At 39.2% G+C, this 19,705-nt stretch overlaps 1 protein-coding gene across 10 annotated transcripts in view; it reads left to right on the plus strand.

Annotated features, from left to right (window-relative positions):
- Positions 1-19,705, plus strand: part of TMEM164 (transmembrane protein 164) — a 193,319-nt gene that overhangs the window by 47,170 nt on the left and 126,444 nt on the right. For 9 of the 10 annotated variants that reach the window (XM_008975536.5, XM_008975533.6, XM_008975529.5 and 6 more), the window contains one exon: positions 17,135-17,184. The exons of the other annotated variant lie outside the window; for it this stretch is intronic. In XM_008975536.5, coding sequence (XP_008973784.1) covers positions 17,135-17,184 — 50 coding nt within the window. The remainder of the gene's footprint in view (positions 1-17,134; positions 17,185-19,705) is intronic. 10 annotated transcript variants of the gene reach the window in all.

Below are 19,705 nucleotides of genomic sequence, written 5' to 3' on the forward strand. Positions count from 1 at the left end.
ATTGGAGTCACACATTTCTTTCCTCCTTGTGACTGCCAAACCACCAAACTCTGGGCCATTTGCATGTGTCTTAATTTCTCCTCATAATGTGGCAAAACACGTTTTGGTGCTAGGTACGATACAACCCTTCCTGGAGTGAACCAAATGTGGAAAGTGCTGTAATTTGAGGGAGTTTTCAGAAAAGAGCCTCTTCTGGTACAGAAAGGCCCTTTTTCCTTTTTTCTTTCTCTTTTTTCATTTATGCCTCATCATATTTTGTCCAATTTCAGCTCATCTTAGGCTGAATTTTCCCTTTGATGTCTGCTTTATAGAATAGCCCTTGCCTGAGAAAAGAGAACAAAAGGCCAACTCTGTGGCTTTCAATTTGCAGCGTCCCCAGCCCTTTTATCCATCTCAGTGCTTCCCTGGTTGGGAACAAAACCCAAGCTCCAGGGTCAGAGCACATACGGAGGAAGAACCCTTTTTGAAAATCCAAGCACATGAGGAATTCATGTTTCATTGTCATCCTGCTTTGCAATTGGGTCAGGTACATATGTGGGGAGGAGAGAGTGGGCTTGGAAGAAAAAAAATTGGTTTGTTACCTCCACAAAAGCAGACATTCTGATTTTCCCCCAGAAGTTCCATTAAGAAGAAAGCAAGTTTTTAAGGGTTTAATTGCTAATTCAGGGTTGCTTTCAGCCATTAGGGCATCTGTATCAAGGTGCCTAGTTTGGGAGGTGGAACAGAAGTTTGACGTGCTAACATTTGGGAACTTTCTCAGACAGGATGTCTTTGTTATCTAGTTTCTTTCCATTTTTCAGTACCTGCTTTCAGATTTCTACTTTTTCTCTTCTGCTTCCTTTGGTTTCAAATCACAGAAGACCTATCTCTTTGTGCTCCCAGCTTGTTGTCTTGGTTACAGGCTTCTTCGGCTTGCCTTCCTTTGAGGGGAATATACAGTGTAAAGAAGATTTTTTAAAATGGTGACTAAGGTCCCTTTCTCTAAGGTTACTGGGATATTAAGCAGTGGGTAGAACAGTGACTTGTAAACCCGGCTGTACATTGAAATCAGCTGGAGCACTTTAAAATACTGATGCCCAGGCCCCAGGCCCAACCAGTTGAGTAGGGATCTTGAGGAGTAGGCCCCAGGAATTTTTTTTTCTTTTATGAAACTATAAACTGCCTACGTGAGTCTAATGTGCATTCAGTATTTAGAACTGCTGGGTTTTACAGCAAAGCCAAACAACTTGGTTCTGGCTGTTTGAGCCAGGTGAAGGAAATAGAATCAACTTTTCTGTACCTTAGTTTTACCTGCCTAGAACAGAGAAGCACTAAAGCTTAAGAATTTAAAGAGGCTTATTGTGACCCCCCTGTCATTATTGTTGCATACCAGAGAGGTAACTTTCTTTCAAAAAAAGAAAGAAAGAAAGAAAGAAAATCCAATTATTCAGCTGGCTTGGCTTCTGGGCTGTAACAGTGGCTTGAGGATTAAAAGAAATCTTTCCAGTTGCTTGAAGAAGGGTTATCTGTATGGAGGAACAGCAGCTTCATTCCCAGTGTGGTTTGGACAGCGCATTCCAGGTTTTCAAACCTGCCTCAGCTTCCAGCTGACTCCCTTCTCATGCCCCAGGTGGTTAGCAGAGTTAGGCACCATACTTATATTTTTAGTGAAATTGCCTTTTAATAGTATTTTCCTAACATAAAAGCAACAGATGTTCATGATTCAAGCCCGGAACATTATAGGAATATGACACATAGCAAACAAAAGTCCCCTAGAAGTCGGTCTCCCAGACATATCCATTGTAAGCATGTTTTTCCTTCTGATTTTTATCTCTGCATATGCTAAACATTTTATATTTTTATTCTAAAAATGGGATCATTCAACAATGTTTGTATTTTTTTTTCCTTAATATCTTAGCCATCAGTCTATGTTAGTACATATAAATCAACCTCATTCTTAAGGACCCCTGATTCTTAGGATTTTAGTCACACAAGGGCACAATCTCCTTCCGCTTCCCTCCAAGATTTTGCTTTCCTATGGAAAGGCTTGGGTTTTGTTTGTTTCTTTGGGCTTCAAATAGAGCAAATCCATTATATCTGGTATATTTATGTTTGGTTGTTATTTAAAAATTCATACAATTTTAAAGGAATAGAATAGCATATATGATTCCCTCCAACCTCTGACCCCTGATCCACTAGTTCTTCTCCCCAGAAACAAACTGCCATTACCAGATTCTTGGAAATCTTGAGAATTACTACATGCATAAACAAGGCTTGAATATTCTAAAATGGCTTTTGCTTAGGTAACCAAGTCTATCCATATTGTATGGAGACATCTTGTTTCATTTATTCATTCAGCAAGTACCTGATGAGCATCTCATATGTTCCAGGCACTGTGTTAAGTTCTGGACCTACAGTGAGGACCATCACGCAGCTCCTGCTCTCCAGAAGCTTATGGTCAGCAGGGAAGATCAACATTTAATGAAAACATAGCTAAATATAAATGAGAAATGGTGATATGTTTGTGAAGGAAAAGAACAGCATTTACACGCATCTTTTTTTTTTTTTTTTTTTTTTTTGAGATGGAGTCTTGCTCTGTCGCATAGGCTGGAGTGCAGTGGCGCCATCTTGGCTGACTGCACCTTCCGCCTCCCAGGTTCAAGCGATTCTCCTGCCTCAGCCTCCCGAGTAGGTGGGGCTACAGGCATGCACCACCATGCCCAGCTAATTTTTTTGTATTTTTAGTAGAGACGGGGTTTCACCATGTTGGCCAGGATGGTCTTGATCTTTTCACCTCATGATCTGCCCACCTTGGCCTCCCAAAGTGCTGGGATTACAGGCGTGAGCCACCATGCCTGGCCTACATGCATCATTTTTTAAAACAGTGATTAATGGAGTCCCCTTTCCCAATTTTTTAATACAAAGGTGTGGATGGGAGATTTGCAGCAAAGATAGGGAAGCAAAGATATAACCCACAATCTTTACTCTTGCCAACAGCTCTTACCTTCTTTGCCACCAAAATTTTCCTTTGATAAAATGTCTTGCTGAGAGTTAGGATAACTCACCAACCAGCTTTAATTTTGGTTGACAGGGTGCCGTAGAAGACCTTTGCTAGCCAGACTGTGAGCTTCTTGCAGACAGGAATTATGTCCTGCATCACTGTGTGCTCAGAACCTCAGGAAGAACAAACTGATGTAGGCACCAGGAAATAGGTGCTTTTATTACATTCTCATTTTATGCCTTAGAAGCACTGCAAATGGTAGGTATTCTTATTTCTGTTTTAAACAATGAGAAAACTGAGGCTTAAGGAGGTGTAAAAAATACTTTCTTTTAAAAAAAATACACCTCTCCCCCACCATCATAAAAACCCCAACTTTGGCCATAGAGTTCATTGGTGGTGGAGCACTGCAAACATTAGCTGTCCCATGTGGCTTTGACTCTGACACAATTGGTCCTCTTGCTTCAGGGAACTGGATACCATCCATCCCTCCCATGGGTTGGCCTAGGCTCTGTTACTTCAGAGTTTTCTTGACGAGTTTCAAGGTAACCAGGTCATCCTGTTCTACATATTTTTCTGGGATTGAGGTCAAAGAGCAGCATGATCCTCTCTTAAATGGGTCAGAGGAGGAGGACTCCTGTGGCTCCCTGAAAGGTCAAGCCCCTTCATGCTAACTACACCGTCTTCCCTTCTCTTCCAGCTTATGTCCTGGGCTGGGCTCTGGACAGGGAGCAGAGGCAGATGTGCGCATGTGTTCTGGAGGACTTTTATATGTCCGATGGTGTGTTAGGCACTATGTGGAGTGGAGGCAGAGGGAACTCCAGAAAAGACAAATTATCTTATGGTGGAGACAAAAGGTAGTATTGGCAACAAACATGACCTCTGGAATCAGATAGTTTTGGGTTCCAGGCCTGACTCTTTGACTCACTTATTAGTTGTGCAACCTTAGGCAATTTATTTAACCTTTCTGTAGCTCAGTTTCCTTGTATGCAAACAGGAGGAAAATAATAATCTCTTACATAATAGGATTGCTATGAAGAATATATGAACTAATACGTGTAAGACATTGACTGTAGTGCCAGGCACCTAGTAAGCACTCAGTAAGGAATAACTACTGCTATTATTGTTGTTACTAACAACAGTATGAGACTAATAAGTGATTAGTGTATAAGTACCAGCAAATACCAATGGAGTTCAGAAAAAGAATGCTTAATTTTTGTGACTTATCCAGGAAATCTCTAGAGGAGACAGAAGAAGTGGAATGAAATATTCCAGGTGGAGCAAATATGAAAGTGGGAGGCTGAACTGAACTGGAGTGGGGAACAAAAAGAAGAAACAAACCCAACATCTGGCACCCTTGAGCTCTACCACCAGCTCACCTGTTGTCACTACCAATATGTCCAGTCCTTTATGGCTCTCCATTTTGGTGTGCCCTGAATTACTGGCTGCAGTTTTGACTTGGCCAGCTAGTTGGCCGGCTGCTCTGACTGAGCTTGAGGGTGTCTGTGCCTTGGTGGAGTTGACACGGGTCCTAACTCTGCAACTTGGTTTGTAGGTTCAAAGCCTAATTTTTATCAGCTTACCCAGGGCTGTTGGTTTCTAGTGGATTGGGTCACACTCCCCAACATTACAAAACACTTCTTAATAAATCACCAGGCTGATAAGTCGATTGATGATGAGAGAGAGACCTTTATAGAGATGAGAACACTTGTGTGTATCAGCCCTTTCTGATATCAAGGTACCTGAAGCCAAATTAAACAGGGATTGTTTTATAACCTAAAATCAGAACCTAATGGAGTTGAAAAGTCTCATGAGCGAGACCATATAGGCTTTGGTAGTCCATGGAAAACTGTACCTTTTTGCATGTCTGTCATAGCTTTGTAGTGTGACCAGAATGTGTGTCCTGTTCTCTCTCCACTGCTGGAGAAACATCAGTAACAATTTTTCTCTTGGATGTTCCTGTTTTCAATTCCATGCAAATGCTGTTTGTGTGCTATGACCATGCTATTCTCTTGAATTTCTTTTTTCTTGACAAGATTTTTGAGTTGCCTACTTCTCAGCGACAACATAGTGATTCTCTCATTGAGTGTTCTTTTTGGCTTTGTTCTCAAACACTAGGAATGTTTCCAAGCAGGGCCGCCACGAATGGCTATGCACTGCACAACCCTAGGAGAGGGTGCCATTCACATAGACTATAATTGAATGGCGCCACTAGGGTTGTGCAGTGCACAACCTACACAACTGTACTCGGCGGCCCTGGCATAATGTAATGTCAGTACTTTCTTCATCAAGGTACCAGTTTGGGATTGTCCTCAGGGTAAGGGGGCTGAAGCAGTGAGCTGCTGCTGTGACCAGGAAAGGAAGAAAGAAGTAAAGTTGTGGCTTTGGGAGAATTATCTTCTCTGTAAATGAGAGCCATCATATAGGAGAACTATGTACCTTCGTTCTTTCAGTAAATAGTTTTTTAAGTGCCTACTATGTGAGGGTTGAAGAACAGGGAGGGGTTTGCATAGGAGGGAGCATTTGAACTGGGCTTTGTGAAAGAAGTAGAATATTAACATGTGAAGATGAGTCAGGTGGAGAGAATCTCAGGGGGAAGGAATAGCGAGAAGAAAGACAGATGGGAGACCACAAGGGATATATGGGTAATGGTGCATAATTCATCTTGGTTGGATAGAAAAGCATGTAAAAGGGAGTAGTGAGCAATGATGCTGGTCGGGGGTCAAATGATGATGCAGGAGGGGAGGGAGTTGAATGCCCAATTAAGGAATTTGGACTTTTATTTATCAAGCAATAAGGAGCTATCCAAAGTTTGTTTTTTAAACAGCTTTATTGGGTTATAATCATATACCATATAATTCATTCATTTAAAGTGTACAATTGAATGTTTTTAGTATATTCACATATATGTGCAGCCACCACCACAGTCAAATTTAGAACATTTTCATCATCCAAAAAATAACTCCATACGATTTAGCTCACCCCCCTCCCTACCTTTCCCCCACTCACCAGCCCTAAGCAATGGTTAATCTACTTTCTGTTTCTATAGATTTTATCTATTCTGGACATTTCATAGAAATTGAGTAATTATAATATGTGACCTTTTTCCACTGGCTTCTTTCACTTAGTATGTTTTCGAGATTCATCTGTGTTTAGCATGTATCAGTACTTCACTTATTTTTATGGCCAATTAATATTCCATTTTAAGGATATGCCACATTTTATGTATCCATTTGTCTGTTGGTGAGCATTTGGGTTGTTTCTGCCTTTTGGCTATTACAGATAATACTTCTGTGAACATCTGTAAGTTTTCAGGTGCACATAGGTTTTTATTTCCCTTGGACATAGGTTTTCATTTCCCTCAGGTATAGGAGTGGAATTGCTGAGTCATACGATAACTCTATGTTTAACCTCTCAAGGAGCTGCCAGACTGTTTCTCTAAAATGGCAGCATCATTTTACATCCCTACCAACAGTATAAAAGGGTTCCAATTTCTCCACATCCTCATGCACACTTGTGTTTGCCTTTTATATTTTGGCCATGCTAGTGGGTATGAAGTGTCATCTCATTGTGGATTTGATTTGCATTTCCCTGATGACTAATGATGTTGAACATCTTTTCATGTGCATGTTGAGTACCCGTGTGTTTTCTTTGGAGAGATGTCTGTTCAAGGTTATTTGTCTTTTTATTGTTGAGTTTTTTTTAATACTTTAGCTATTTTTAATGTATATATTTAAGGTTTTCAACTTAATGATTATATATATATATATGGAAATCACCACAATCAAGATAACACATGCATTACATCATAGAGTTATCATTTATGTGTGTATGCGTGTGTGTGTGTGTTGGAAATACTTAGGATCTATTCTTATAGCAAATTTTAAGTATACAGTACAGTATTTTCACCTATAGTCGCCATGCTGTACATTAGATATCCAGGACTTACTTGTCCTGGAAAACTAAAACTTTGTACTTTTTGACTAACATCTTACTTTCCCAGCACCAGCCCCAGCTAACCATCATTTTATACTCAGCTTCTATGAGTTAGACTAATTTACATTTCATATTTATGTGACATCATAAGATATTTTTCTTTCTGGCTCATTTCACTTAACATAATGTCCTTTGGGTCCTTTTGTGTTACTGTGAATGATAGGATATCCTTCTTTTTAAAGGCTGGATAATATACCACATTTTCTTTATTCATGCATCCATCGATGAACATTTATCTTGTTTCTATATCTTTGCTATTGTGAATAATGGTGCAAGGAATATAGGAGTGCAGATATCCCTTTGAGATCTTGATTTCAACTGTTGGATAAGTATTCCAGAAGTGGGATTGCTGTGTCATAGAATAGGTCTTTTTTTTTTTTTTTTTTTGGAAACTATACTATTTTTGATAATGGCTCTATTGATCTCCATCAGCAGTTTTCCAGGGTTCTGTTTTCTCCACACCCTTCCCAATATTGCCATCTTTTGCATTTTTTATAATAGCCATTCTGACAAGGGTGACATGAGATCTCACTGTGGTTTTCATTTGCATATCCCCAATGATTAGTGATGTTGAGCACCTTTTCATATACCTGTTGTCCATATGTATGCCTTCTTTGGAAAAATGTCTATTCAGATCTTTTGCCCATTTTAAAATTGGGTTATTTGTATTTCTGCTATTGAGTTTATGAGTTCTTTACATATTTTAAATATTGACATCAAATTTGTGGTTTGCAAATATTTGCTATATAGCTTTTTAGGTTGATGTAGTCCTAATTGTTTTTGTTTGTTTGTTTTTTACTTTTCTTGCACGTGCTTTTGATGTCATATTCAAAAAATCATTGCCAAGACCAATTTCAAAAAGTTTTTCCTATGTTTTCTTCTAGGAGTTTTATGGTTTCAGATGTTACATTTAAGTCTTAAGCCCATTTTGAGTTGGTTTTTGTGTGTGGTGTAAGATAAGAGTCTGATTTCATTACTTTGCGTGTGGATATCCAGTTACCCCAACATCATTTGTTCAAGCAAGCATCTTTTCCCCCATTGTGTATTTTTGACCCTCTAAGGTTCTTTATTCCTTTTCATCCTTTTTTTTCTTTTTCTCTTCTGATGAGGTAATTTTAAATAACTGTTCTTCAAATTTGCTGGTTCTTTCTTCTGCTTGATAAATCTCCTGTTTTTAGTTGAGTCATTGTATTCCTCAGCTCCAGAATTTGTTTGGCTGTTGTTTACAGTTTCTATCTTTTTATTTAACTTTTCATTTTGATCATACATTGTTTTCCTGATTTCACTGAGTTGTTCATCTGTTAATTTTCTTTATTATTGTTGAGTCTTAAGAGCTATTTATTCTGAATACTAGACTCCTATTAGATACATGATTTGCAGATTTTTTCTCCCATTCTTTGGGTCCCCTCCCCTCCCCTCCCCTTTCTTTTTTTTTTTTTTTTTTTTTTGAGACAGAGTCTCCCTCTGATGCCCAGGCTGGAGTGTGCAGTGGTGTGATCTCAGCTCACTGCAACCTCTGCCTCCCTGGTTCAAGCACTTCTCCTGCCTCAGCAGGAGAAGTAATCCCAAGTAGCTGGGATTACAGGCATGTGATGTGCCACAACGCCTGGCTAATTTTTTTTTTTTTTAAATTTTTAGTAGAGACAGAGTTTTGCTGTGTGGGCCAGGCTGGTCTCAAACTCCTGACCTCAAGTGATCTGCCTGCCTCGGCCTCCCAAAGTGCTGGGATTACAGGTGTGAGCCACCATGCCCAGTCTGGGATGTCTTTTCACTTTCTTAATAGTGTCATTTGAAGCATGAAATATTTTAATTTTGGTGAAGTACAGTATATTTATTTTTTCTTTTGTTGCTTGTGCTTTTGGTTACATCTTAGAGTCCGTTACCAAATCCTAGGTCATGACATGTATCCCTATGCTTTCTTTTACAAGTTTTATAGTTTTTGCTCTTACAGTTAGGTCTTTGATTTTGAGTGAATTTTTGTATATGGGTTATGAGGTAGGGGTCCAACTTAATTCTTTTGCCTGTGGATAACCAGTTGTCCCAGCATCATTTGTTGAAGAGACTGTTCTTTCTACCATTGGATGGTCTTGATACCTTAGTCAAAAATCACTTCTGAGGATTTATTTCAGTACTCTCAATTCTATTCTGTTGGTCTCTGTGTCTTTCCTTAGGTTAGTACCACACTGTCTTTGTTACTGTTGCTTTGCCATAAGTTGAAATCAGGCTGTGTAAGTCCTCCCACTTTTTCTTTTCAAGGTTGGTTTGGCTGTTTGGGGTCCCTTGCATTTCCATATGAATTTTAAAATCAGCGTGTCAGTTTCTACAAAAAAAAAAATGTCAGCTGGGATTCTGATACGTACTGTGATGAATCTGTCATTTAAAACTTTCAAGGAGGAGTGTAACAGGATCAGAATGCTATTTTAAGAATAGGAACCTGACAATACTATATAAAATTAGAGCAAGCTTGTCCAGCCTGTGGACTGCATGTAGCCCAAGACAGCTTTGAATGCAGCCCAACACAAATTCATAAATTTTCTTAAAACATTATGAGATTTTTTTGCAATTATTTTAAAAAGCTCATCAGCTATCATTAGTGTTAGTGTATTTTATGTGTAGACCAAGACAATTCTTCTTCTTCCAGTGTGGCTCAGGGAAGCCAAAAGATTGGACACCCGTGAATTAGAGTGATGAAGGAAAAACACTGGATACTTGGAGATCAGATAGGAAACTGCTGTAGTAGTTTAAGAAAATGATAGGGACCAAACTAGGAAAAGATAGTGAGGGTGGATTTCAGATGTATTGAAAAGATTGGGCTGGGTGCAGTGGCTCACACTAGTAATCTTAGTGCTTTGGGAGGCTGAGGTGGGAGGATCACTTGAAGCCAGGAGTTTGAGACCAATCTGGGTAACAAAATGAGACCCCATATGTACAAAAAATAAAAAATAATAATTGCTAGGTGTGGTGGCACATGCCTGTAGTCCTAACTACTCAGGAGGCTGAGGTGAGAGGATTGCTTGAACCTAGGAGTTTGAGGCTGCAGTGAGCCATGATCACACCAATGCACTCCAGACTGGGTGACAAACCAAGACTCTGTCTGAAAAAAAAAAAAAAAGAAAAGAAAAAGAAAAGGTCTAAGTGACAAGACAGGATTTGGGGACTGAATACATGTGGGGCTGAGAAAGGTGGGGGATCAGGGGTAACTCTGAGGTGTGAAGAGAGGCTAATGGATTAGATTATAGTACCTTTTAAAATTTTGTATTATTTTGAAATGACTTTTGACTTACAGAAGAGTTGTAAAGATATTACAGAGAATTCCTGTATATCCTTCACCCAGCTTCCCCTAATGTTAACATTTTACATAACTATGGTAAAATTATTGAAACTGAAAAATTAGCATTTATACAATGCAATATGAACTTAACTACAGTCTTTATTTGGGTTTTACCAGTTTTTTTCACAAATGTCCCTTTTCTGTTGCAGGATCTATTTAGGATCCTTAATTGCATTTAGATATGATCTCTCTTTAGTCTTCTCTAATCTGTGGTAGTTCCTTAGTCTTTGCCTTTCACAACCTTGACTATTTTGAAGAGTACTGTTCACTTTACTCTGTAGAATGCCCCTGATTTGGGTTTATCTGATGTTTTTTCATGATTCCATTGAGATTATACAATTTGGGCATCCAATAAGGACGATGCTATCAATAGCTCATGCTTATTTTATTCCCTACAGTGTGCCAGGCATTTGAACTAGGTACCTCAAGCATTTAAATTTTACAGTTACCCTATGAAATAATACTATTGTAATCCTCACTTGACAGATAAGGGAACTGAGCCTAAAGGGTTAAGTATTCTCTGTAGGCAGCTGGACAAGGGAAGCTGAGTAATATGTCAGAATGTTGTTATTGCAAACATGGAATTAAAACAAGTGAAGTTAGAGGAATTGAAAATTTAATATGATTTGTTGCTGAATTGGCTCATAGTAGGGATGAATTTTCTATTGAAATCAGGATAATTATAGCTATTATGTATTGAGTGCTAGCTATGTGCTAGGCATTGTGCCAAATGCTTTTCTTGCTTTGTTTCATTTTGTCCTCTCCTAAACCTTGTGAGACATAGATACTATTTTTGTCTCTATTTTACAGATGAAAATTCCTCTAATCTCTTGCCCAAGGCCAGAGTGCTGGTGAGTGGCAGAGCCACCATGTGGATCCAAGTTTGTCTTAACTCTAAAGCCTGTATTCTTAACCACTTGGCAATGCTAACTGTCCTCCTTCCATCTTCTTAGTAGGGATGAATTTGCCAATGGGACTAGAAAACATGATATTTATGGGCTTGGATATAGACACTGCTTGGTTGTGGACATTACCAAATACATGTTTGCAACTCTCGTTATTTTATACCTCAGTGGTTGGTCAACCCCATTCTTTCTTTGGGTATATTTCAAGCAGGTTACAATCTGGTCTTTCAAGTCTGGGATTTTAACGCTTAACTTAGTAGGCACTCTTATTTCCCTTTTATTCAAATTCTTGAGGGAAGCTTCTTTATAAACTCCTTAGACTGACAAAAATAGTAAAATCTCAGAAATAGGCAAATCAAGGGAGATAATGAAATCACCAGAATGGGCGTTTAACCGTGGAGTGTAAGGGAAGCTTTCCTGGAGAAAATAGTTTAATTTTGCATTTGAAGGGTAGATAAGAGCCACAAGAGGAAAGTTGGAAAAACCATCTGGAAGAGGGAATAGGATTAGCAAAGGCACAATTTCTTGATGTTAGAGATTTAAATTTAAAAAATAAAATTATGAAAATATTAAAACAATAGGTGACTCTGTAATCCCACTGTTATAAAAGATTTTCAAAGCGTGATATCAAAGACAGAAGCCATAAAGGGAATGACAAATACATCTGATTACATAAAGATTTAAAAAGCTTCCATAAATAAAAACCTATCATAAACAGAGCTGCAACAATGACAGCCTGGGAAAATTTTTTGCAATAAATTTCAGTCTATATTTGCTGTCATTAATATATAAATAGCTCTTTACAACTCAGTTGAAAAGAACACACCAGCTGAAAAACAGTCAAAGTGCACAGATGGTCACATCCCAAAAGAAGAAATATGGCTGGCCAATATACCTGTTAGAAAATAGTTTAACATTTCTGGTAATCTGAGGCGTGCAAATTGTGTGTGTGTGTGTGTTTTGCCTGTTAAACACGTGATAATTACCAAATGATAATGACCTGTTTGTCAGGTTGCAGCAGAAAACAGATCCTTGTATATTGCTGGAGGGAATAGCAATTTAAATAATTTTTCTGGAGGGCAGTTTAGCATTATGGGTCAAAAGCCTTCAAATGGATATTCCCTTTGAAGATCTAGACTGTCTTCTATCAATGTGGGCTAAGGAAATAGTAAAGGAACTGAAAATTTAGATGTAATTTACATGTGCAACCAGAGGATATTGGTTGAGTAAATTATTGCATATCCATATAATTGAATAAAATGAAGGTATTGGAAAATGAGATAGTAGAAGTGTAGTAATTGACACAAATATGTTCAGGGTACAGCTTGACATAACGCACAAGGCTGTCATGCTGGAGAGGTAGGTAGGATCCAGAGCAAAGAAGGCCTTGTCCGCCATCCGAAGAACCTTGAGCTTTTTTGGTAGGTAGTGGCAAGCCATGGAAGGATTTAAAATGGCAGATCAGAGGGGCATTTTAGATAGATCCCTCTTGTAGCAGTGTGCCTGGAGGCAGGAGACCAGTAAGGAAATTATTGCAGTGGTCCTGAAAGAGATGATGAGGGCCCAAGGGTATGAAGTAGATGGAGTCATAGGACCAACTTTGGGCAGCCCAGAGAGTTAATCTTCCTTATGGTGGGTAACAGTCATAAGCACTTGGCCTCAGCGATCCCCAGATAGCTATGTGCCATCACAGGAGGTGCTGACAGGAGAACTGGAGCTTGGGGAGATTGTGTGCTAGGCCAAACACCACTCTCCTGTACCTCTCTCACTCTGTTTCCCTTTCATTTAGTTTGCCCATATCCCTTCATTGCTTACCCTGGCTAGCCTCTCATTTAGGATGGCCTGTGGTCACTGGCCCTCCTTCCCAATTACATTTCTCATAGTACTAACACTTGCTCCAGTGTACAAAAGCTATCTTCTTTAAGTGCTATGAAAATGAGGATTGTTGAATGTAACACTGGGGTGGAGCAGAAGTGGATGGGAGGCTGAACAATGGTGGCAGTGAACTTGGGGCTGATATGACTGGGGGAACAGGAATGGGAAGCAGGCCAGGTGTTGGCTGAGACGTTCGGTAGAGAAGGTGGGAACCTGGAACCAGAGAGGTTCGCTGGTAGAGGATGAACTGGGATAACAGCTGATGCCTAGATTGGATGCTTAGGAAAGAACTAAAGGTTAGTACAGGGATCTTTCCTGAGGAAGCTGAGAGAGTGTGTGGTTTTGAATGGAACCGTGGATTTTTTCTGGGAAAACCAGCCAAAAAAGACCTCAGTTTTATAAGGATTGCAAGTGCCCACCAGACCTGGGGATGAGGCAGGTGGGAGCTATAATGAACCTGTCTTTGGGACTCTGAAACTCATCTATATAAATGCAATTTGCTGTCCAGTTGAGTTTGTGTTTTGAGATGTCTCACACTGTAGAGAGTAGATCTTATGAGCTGGCTGATGGCACAGGTGTGGGGCTGTTGGGGTGACTCCCTGTGTGCCATGTGGTCAAGGGCCAGGGCTAGAGTCTAAAGAAAAGGAGCTCTCATGAGCCCTGGTATGTGTCAGGTGTGAAGTAGAAAGTGCATTGAACTGGGAGTTAGGGGACCTGGGCTCTCATCAGAAAGCTTGTCAGAACCTTTTCCCCTCAGTTTCCTCATCTCTGAAATGGGATTTAATAACATGGTTCTGCCTGCCTCCCAGGTGATGGGAAAGTGGAAGTGCTCTGTAGCACTTCTCTATATGCTACCTGCTCATGCCTTTTGTTTCAGGTGCTGAGCTGGGCAGATGTCAGCATGAATGCAAAGTGCCAAGTTGGTACTGGGGTATGCTCAGATATATTCTCATCTTTGTACCATCCTTGTTTGAACTTCTAAGTCTCATCTCTTCCTATTCTATTTGCAGCCAAAGTGATAGTTTAGCTTTTCACCTCCTAGTCTAAAAATGCATGCCACCAAAATTTTCAGGCAGTTGGAAGCCAAGCAAAGAAGAAAGCAAGGATATTCAGACCAAGGCTGGGGGCCCTTGCACCTCTGAATTAAAATGTTAGTTCCATGTGGCTCTGTTGGCTAATGTTGAATATGAATGTGACTCTAGCATGACAGGGTGAAGAGGTTCAGTATCAGAAATCTGAGAAGTTGCTAAAGGAGGCCACGAGGTTTCTGGAAATGCAATATGAATAATCAGGAATCCCCAGATAACTGTGTACCATCATAGGAGGTGGAATGTAATGTAATAAATAATCTTTCAATCAGATACATTTAGTTATATCAAGTCAGCAGATTTGAAAAAGGACCCTAGAGGCCAGGCACAGTGATAAACCTGTAATCCCAGCACTTTGGTAGGCTGAGGCAGGAGGATTGCTTGAGGACGGGAGTTCGAGACCAGCCAGGGCAACATAGTGAGACTCTGTCTCCACAAAAAAATAAAAATAAAAATAAAAAACAAAAAAATTAGCCAGGTATGGTGGTGCACACCTGTAGTCCCAGCTACTTGAGAGGCTGAGGTAAGAGAATTGCTTCAGCCCAGGAGTTGGAGGGTACAGTGAGCTATGATTGCACCACTGCACTCCAGCCTGGATAACAGAGTGAGACTTTCTCAAAAAAAAAAAAAAAAAAAAAAAAGATACCTTCTATGCTGCTATGCTGATGATAGAAATAGGCAAGACAGAAAAGATGAAACGACTAAAGTTAGAACCATGACTGATGGAGGATAACAGGACAACCAACTGGGTTGAAACTGGAGGCTTGTTCTCTTTAGTAGTTTTCTGGGCTTCTAGCCTAGGGAAATTGTGGATCAGAACCAGTCAAATGGACTTATAAGGGAAATTTGTCCCCGAAAATCTGCTTACCTCCTCTTGTCTGTGGGTATAGAAAAGTAAGATTTAACTGTGGTGCCCAGTGTTGCATTTTTACATCTCTGTTTAGCATGTTGGAAGTGTCTTGGGTATTCCAGAAGCTCAGGAAGGCTGCTGGCATGACTCTGGTGACTCCAGAAGTATTGAGGACCTTTCTAAGGTGGTTGGGGCCCCTTCCTCTTCTCTGTGTACTGTAGCTTCTGAGTGTAGCCTTTGATGGGCCTGATGCTGGGTAACTATGTGCAGCCTCCAACTTGGTCCCTTACCTAAGGTGAGTAACTTTACTGCTGGATCAAGGGTAAAAAATATTAGCTTTGTTTATTTCTTGGACTGCTCCTGAGGGGTGGGATGGGGAGTGGGGATAAGTCGATGTTTGGATAATTGAAATTTCAAGTCTGTAATCCTTATCCAAAACCATTAAGATCAGATATATTTCAGAAATCAGATTTTTTTTGGATTTCAGAGAGGCCGTACAGTGCATGTAGAGTCTTTTACATACACTCCCAGTGGGGTTTGAGGCAGTACCCCGCAATTAAATACATTATTATTTTTATGGGAAACATATGAATATTCACCGTAAGTGGAAGAAATAAAGTCTATAAGTAGCCTCACCTCAATTCAAGTCGTATTTTGCTGTAACATTAGCTTTGAAGAAAACAAACTTTCAGTTTTTAGAGCTTTTTGGATTTTGGGATTGCCAACAAAAGATTGTGGACCTGTAATTATCATCGGCTTTGTATGTTTAATGAAATTGATCAAGGGAAAAGGCACATTCTTGACAGATATTTCCTTTGATGAGGTATCATGCAGGTGATGGACTCCTGACTGTGTTCTTTTTAAGACCCTTTCTCATTTTCATTCTTCTTCCTCTTCTTATTGGCAGGGATTCATGCAGGTGTCTTTCCTTATAGTGATTTTTCTTATAATACCCTTTTCTTCTAAATATGGACTCCGAGAGAACAGAAGAACCACATACTAAAGAACATACAAGTGATAAAGCCAACAAGTCCATAATGCAGATATCCTATATTAATAAGAGCTCTCAACAATACAGGGACACATGTCAACGATTTCTAAACCAAACCATTAAGTCACTACAGGTGAAGAAACTCTACAAACATGAGTTTCATTCCTTTGTCAATCCTCAGTTCTGCTGAATGTTTTTGACTCCTGTAGTAGTTCAGTCCAAGGGCAAAAATTCAGCATCTCAGGCTACCAGGAGTGATTGAATCTCCTGGGACATTTGTGAAACATGAGGATTCCTGGAGTCCCATACTTGGGGAATCAGAATTCTTAATGGGGGAACCCAGGAATTTGTATGTTTTACAAGCTCTGCATAGGACTTTTTTGTTCCTCTTGATGTTTGAGCACCACTGCATGGGGGAAGGTCAAACTGCCACAGCTGCAGGTTTCCAAAGGCTGTAATCTGGGCCCATGTCACACCAGGTATCAGGGAACTGATTTGTCTGTTAGGACAAGGTTCTTTTTGTTTGGTTTTACCTGGGAGGAGAATGGAAGAGTAAAACCACCTAGACATGCTTAGAAACAAAAGAATCAATCAAAGGGAGGCTTGGAACCTGCGGGTGGCAGTTTGATAGGGTTGCCAGCTAAAATAAATACAGGACATATTTATACTAAAACTATTCATTGTTTATCTGCAATTCGAATGTAACTGGGCATCCTGTATTTTTATTTGCTAAATTTGGCAATGTTGAGTATTGATAAACCCACCTTCTCCCCTGGGAGGCAAACCAGATGGCATGGTGTGTGCGTGTTCCATGCTCAGAATCTATTTTTACCTGCCCTGGGTTAAATTTAAGACTGACTACTTGTGTCGTATTGAAACTGAAGCATTGAAATATTGAGTCTTCTCACCCTCCTTCTCCCTTTCTCATGTGTGCACACACACACACACACACACGCATGCATGCATGCAAGCACAAACATGTACCTGTTGCCTTTAAAAATTTTTATATTACATTATTGTGTTAGAGTTTTGGTTATTTTTTGTTATTGTTAAAGTAACATTGTCTCACTCTGTCTGGCATTTTTTCTTGCTAACCATTCTTAATTCTTCTTCAATTGCAGATCTTTCTCCTGGCCTGCCCTCCATGTCGGGGAGCTATCGTCATCTTCAAGTAAGAGAAAATTGGCTTTTGCTCTGTTGCTCTTCAGAGTATTTTTGTCTGTTTGCTAACAAGACTGATAACACATTGCTGTGAACACCTTGGGATTGTACCATTTTGTCTTTGCACTTCCCAAAGGGATGAAGGTCTGTGAGGGCCTACTGAAACAGGGAAATATTGTTTGTGAAGACCTGGTTTTTGTCAAGCCGTCAAATCCTTTTTAGCAAATCCTTCCAGTAGGGGATGTATGGCCAAGGCGTGCTCCCTTGGAAGGTTGCTGCCCTGCTAAAATTTCTCTTGAGAGCATGCTAGGGGCCAGACAGCTTCCTTTCTCTCAAGAATCTTTGCTTTGTGAGCCTACTGCTCCACTGACCATATGGTTCTTCACATTGAAGGGCATTGTTCTTAAGTTTTTATGGGGTTTTCCCCCCTAAAGTGCAAATTAAAGTGAGGAGAGGAAAATGTCCACTATTACAAGTTCAGACTTTCATAAAAATAGCAAGCATCAAATCTATTAAAGTATATTGCAGGCAAATAGTGTTTCTCTGAAGGCAGGTTTATTTAAATGAAATTATCAAGAGTCCTGGAACCCTCATTTTAACCGTGAGTTGTGACCACCTCACTTATCAAACCTTTTATTAGAGTTGCTAATGAGAAGCCAAATCGACTGAATTAATTTCATCTCTTTTCTCCTTCCCTGGCCCCGATTCTGGAGATGTTCCTGAGCAGTGAAATGGCTGCAAGCCAGAGGAAGGGAACAGGAAATAAAGAGCCCAGCAGATTCTTGGATAATTGAGAATGGTGTAAATGGCTTTCTGATTTACTTAAGTCATTAAAGTGTTAGGTAGAGGAAAAAGGACCCCATTTGCTGCTTCAAATAGCTCCTTGAAATAGCCACTTAGTCTCTTGCCTTAGGTGAGTAACTTTCAGCTGCTTGAGGGATAATGGATCCTGATTTCATGTATTTCTTACTTGAACAGCTCCTAAGGGAAAGGGGTATTTAACCCTGTTTTCCTTCCTTGATTTTCCAAAATGAGCTCAATTATTCAGTGTAATGTTTTAAAAGTAACATTTATTGGTTCTATTTCATTATGAAAGTAACAATTCTCATTATGGAAAACACAGGGACACATAAGGAAGAAACATCATCCATCCCAAATCCAAGCACCAAGAGATAATTTTGCTTATTACCTTTCTTTTCTTAAGAAGCAGAGATCATATTGTATATTGAGGTGTTTACTGTATCTTTTCTAAATTTAACTTGGTTTATTGATACATTCATATAGGTGTGTAAATCATAAATATGATTGCTGGATTTTTTTTTGTAGTGGTTCTTTCTTTTCCCTTTTTTTCTTCAGCTCCTAGTTCTACCTTTCCACACTATCCCTTTGTATTACCAAAACAGTATGTATCTTTTCACATTTTACTCCATGTGCATAGATATACACATGCATACACACATACACACACAAGTTTTGGAATGTTTTGTTGTTGTTCATTGTTTTACAGAAATAGAATATTATATATACTTTAATATATCTTTTTCATTCTACAATATCTCATAGAAATCTATCACAGTCTATTGATGTAGCTCTTATTCTTTTATAATGTTGTAAAATATTCCATGAATGCACAATAAGTTATTCAGCCATTCCCCTATTAATGAACATTTACTTTCTTTGCACATTTCTGCCACTACATTCAATGCTTAAATCAACATGATTTTGTATACACCCTTATATACTGTTGCTTTCAGTTTAGATATAGATGTAGGTAGAGGTATATAGGTATATGGGAATGTTTAAATATATATTTATGTTAATAGATATCACCATATTGATTTATAAAAACAGGCTGTTATGCTACACTTTTTGCTTTTGTATGTAATATGTGAGATTATTATTTTCTTCTTATCCCTATCAGCAATAGGTGTTAATGGTTCTTTTGTAATTTTGACAACCTAATGGATGCAGTTTCTTGGCTACTAGTGAGTTTCAGTATTATCTCAATTTTTTGTCCAATTAAATTTGTTCCTCGAGTTGTCTATTCATATTATCTGCACATTTTCCTATGGGTTGTTTATATTTTTCTAATTTCTAAGACCTCTTTGTATATTTTAGATTTTAGCCCTTTGTCTATCATCATTGTTACAGATATCTTTCCCAAATATGTTTATATTGACTTTTTTTTTTTTTTTTTAATTATTTTTTTAGTAGAGATGGGGTTTCACCATGTTGGCCAGGCTGGTCTCGAACTACTGACCTCAAGTCATCTGCCCGCCTCGGCCTCCCAAAGTGCTGGGATTACAGGCGTGAGCCACTGCGCCCAGCCTATACTGACTTTGTTGATGGAATATATTTCCATATAATTGTTTGCATTTTTATATCCAAATATGACTCTTTTCTTATATAGCGTCTGAATTTCAAGTCTTGGTTAAGATAGTTTTCTTGAAGATAGGTAGCCAGTTGTATTGGAATAATATATTAAATGATCCCTATTTTACCCTGTGATCTCTTTGCAGCTATTAAATGTT

Source organism: Pan paniscus, chromosome X, assembly GCF_029289425.2.
Source record: "Pan paniscus chromosome X, NHGRI_mPanPan1-v2.0_pri, whole genome shotgun sequence".
NCBI lineage: Eukaryota > Metazoa > Chordata > Mammalia > Primates > Hominidae > Pan > Pan paniscus.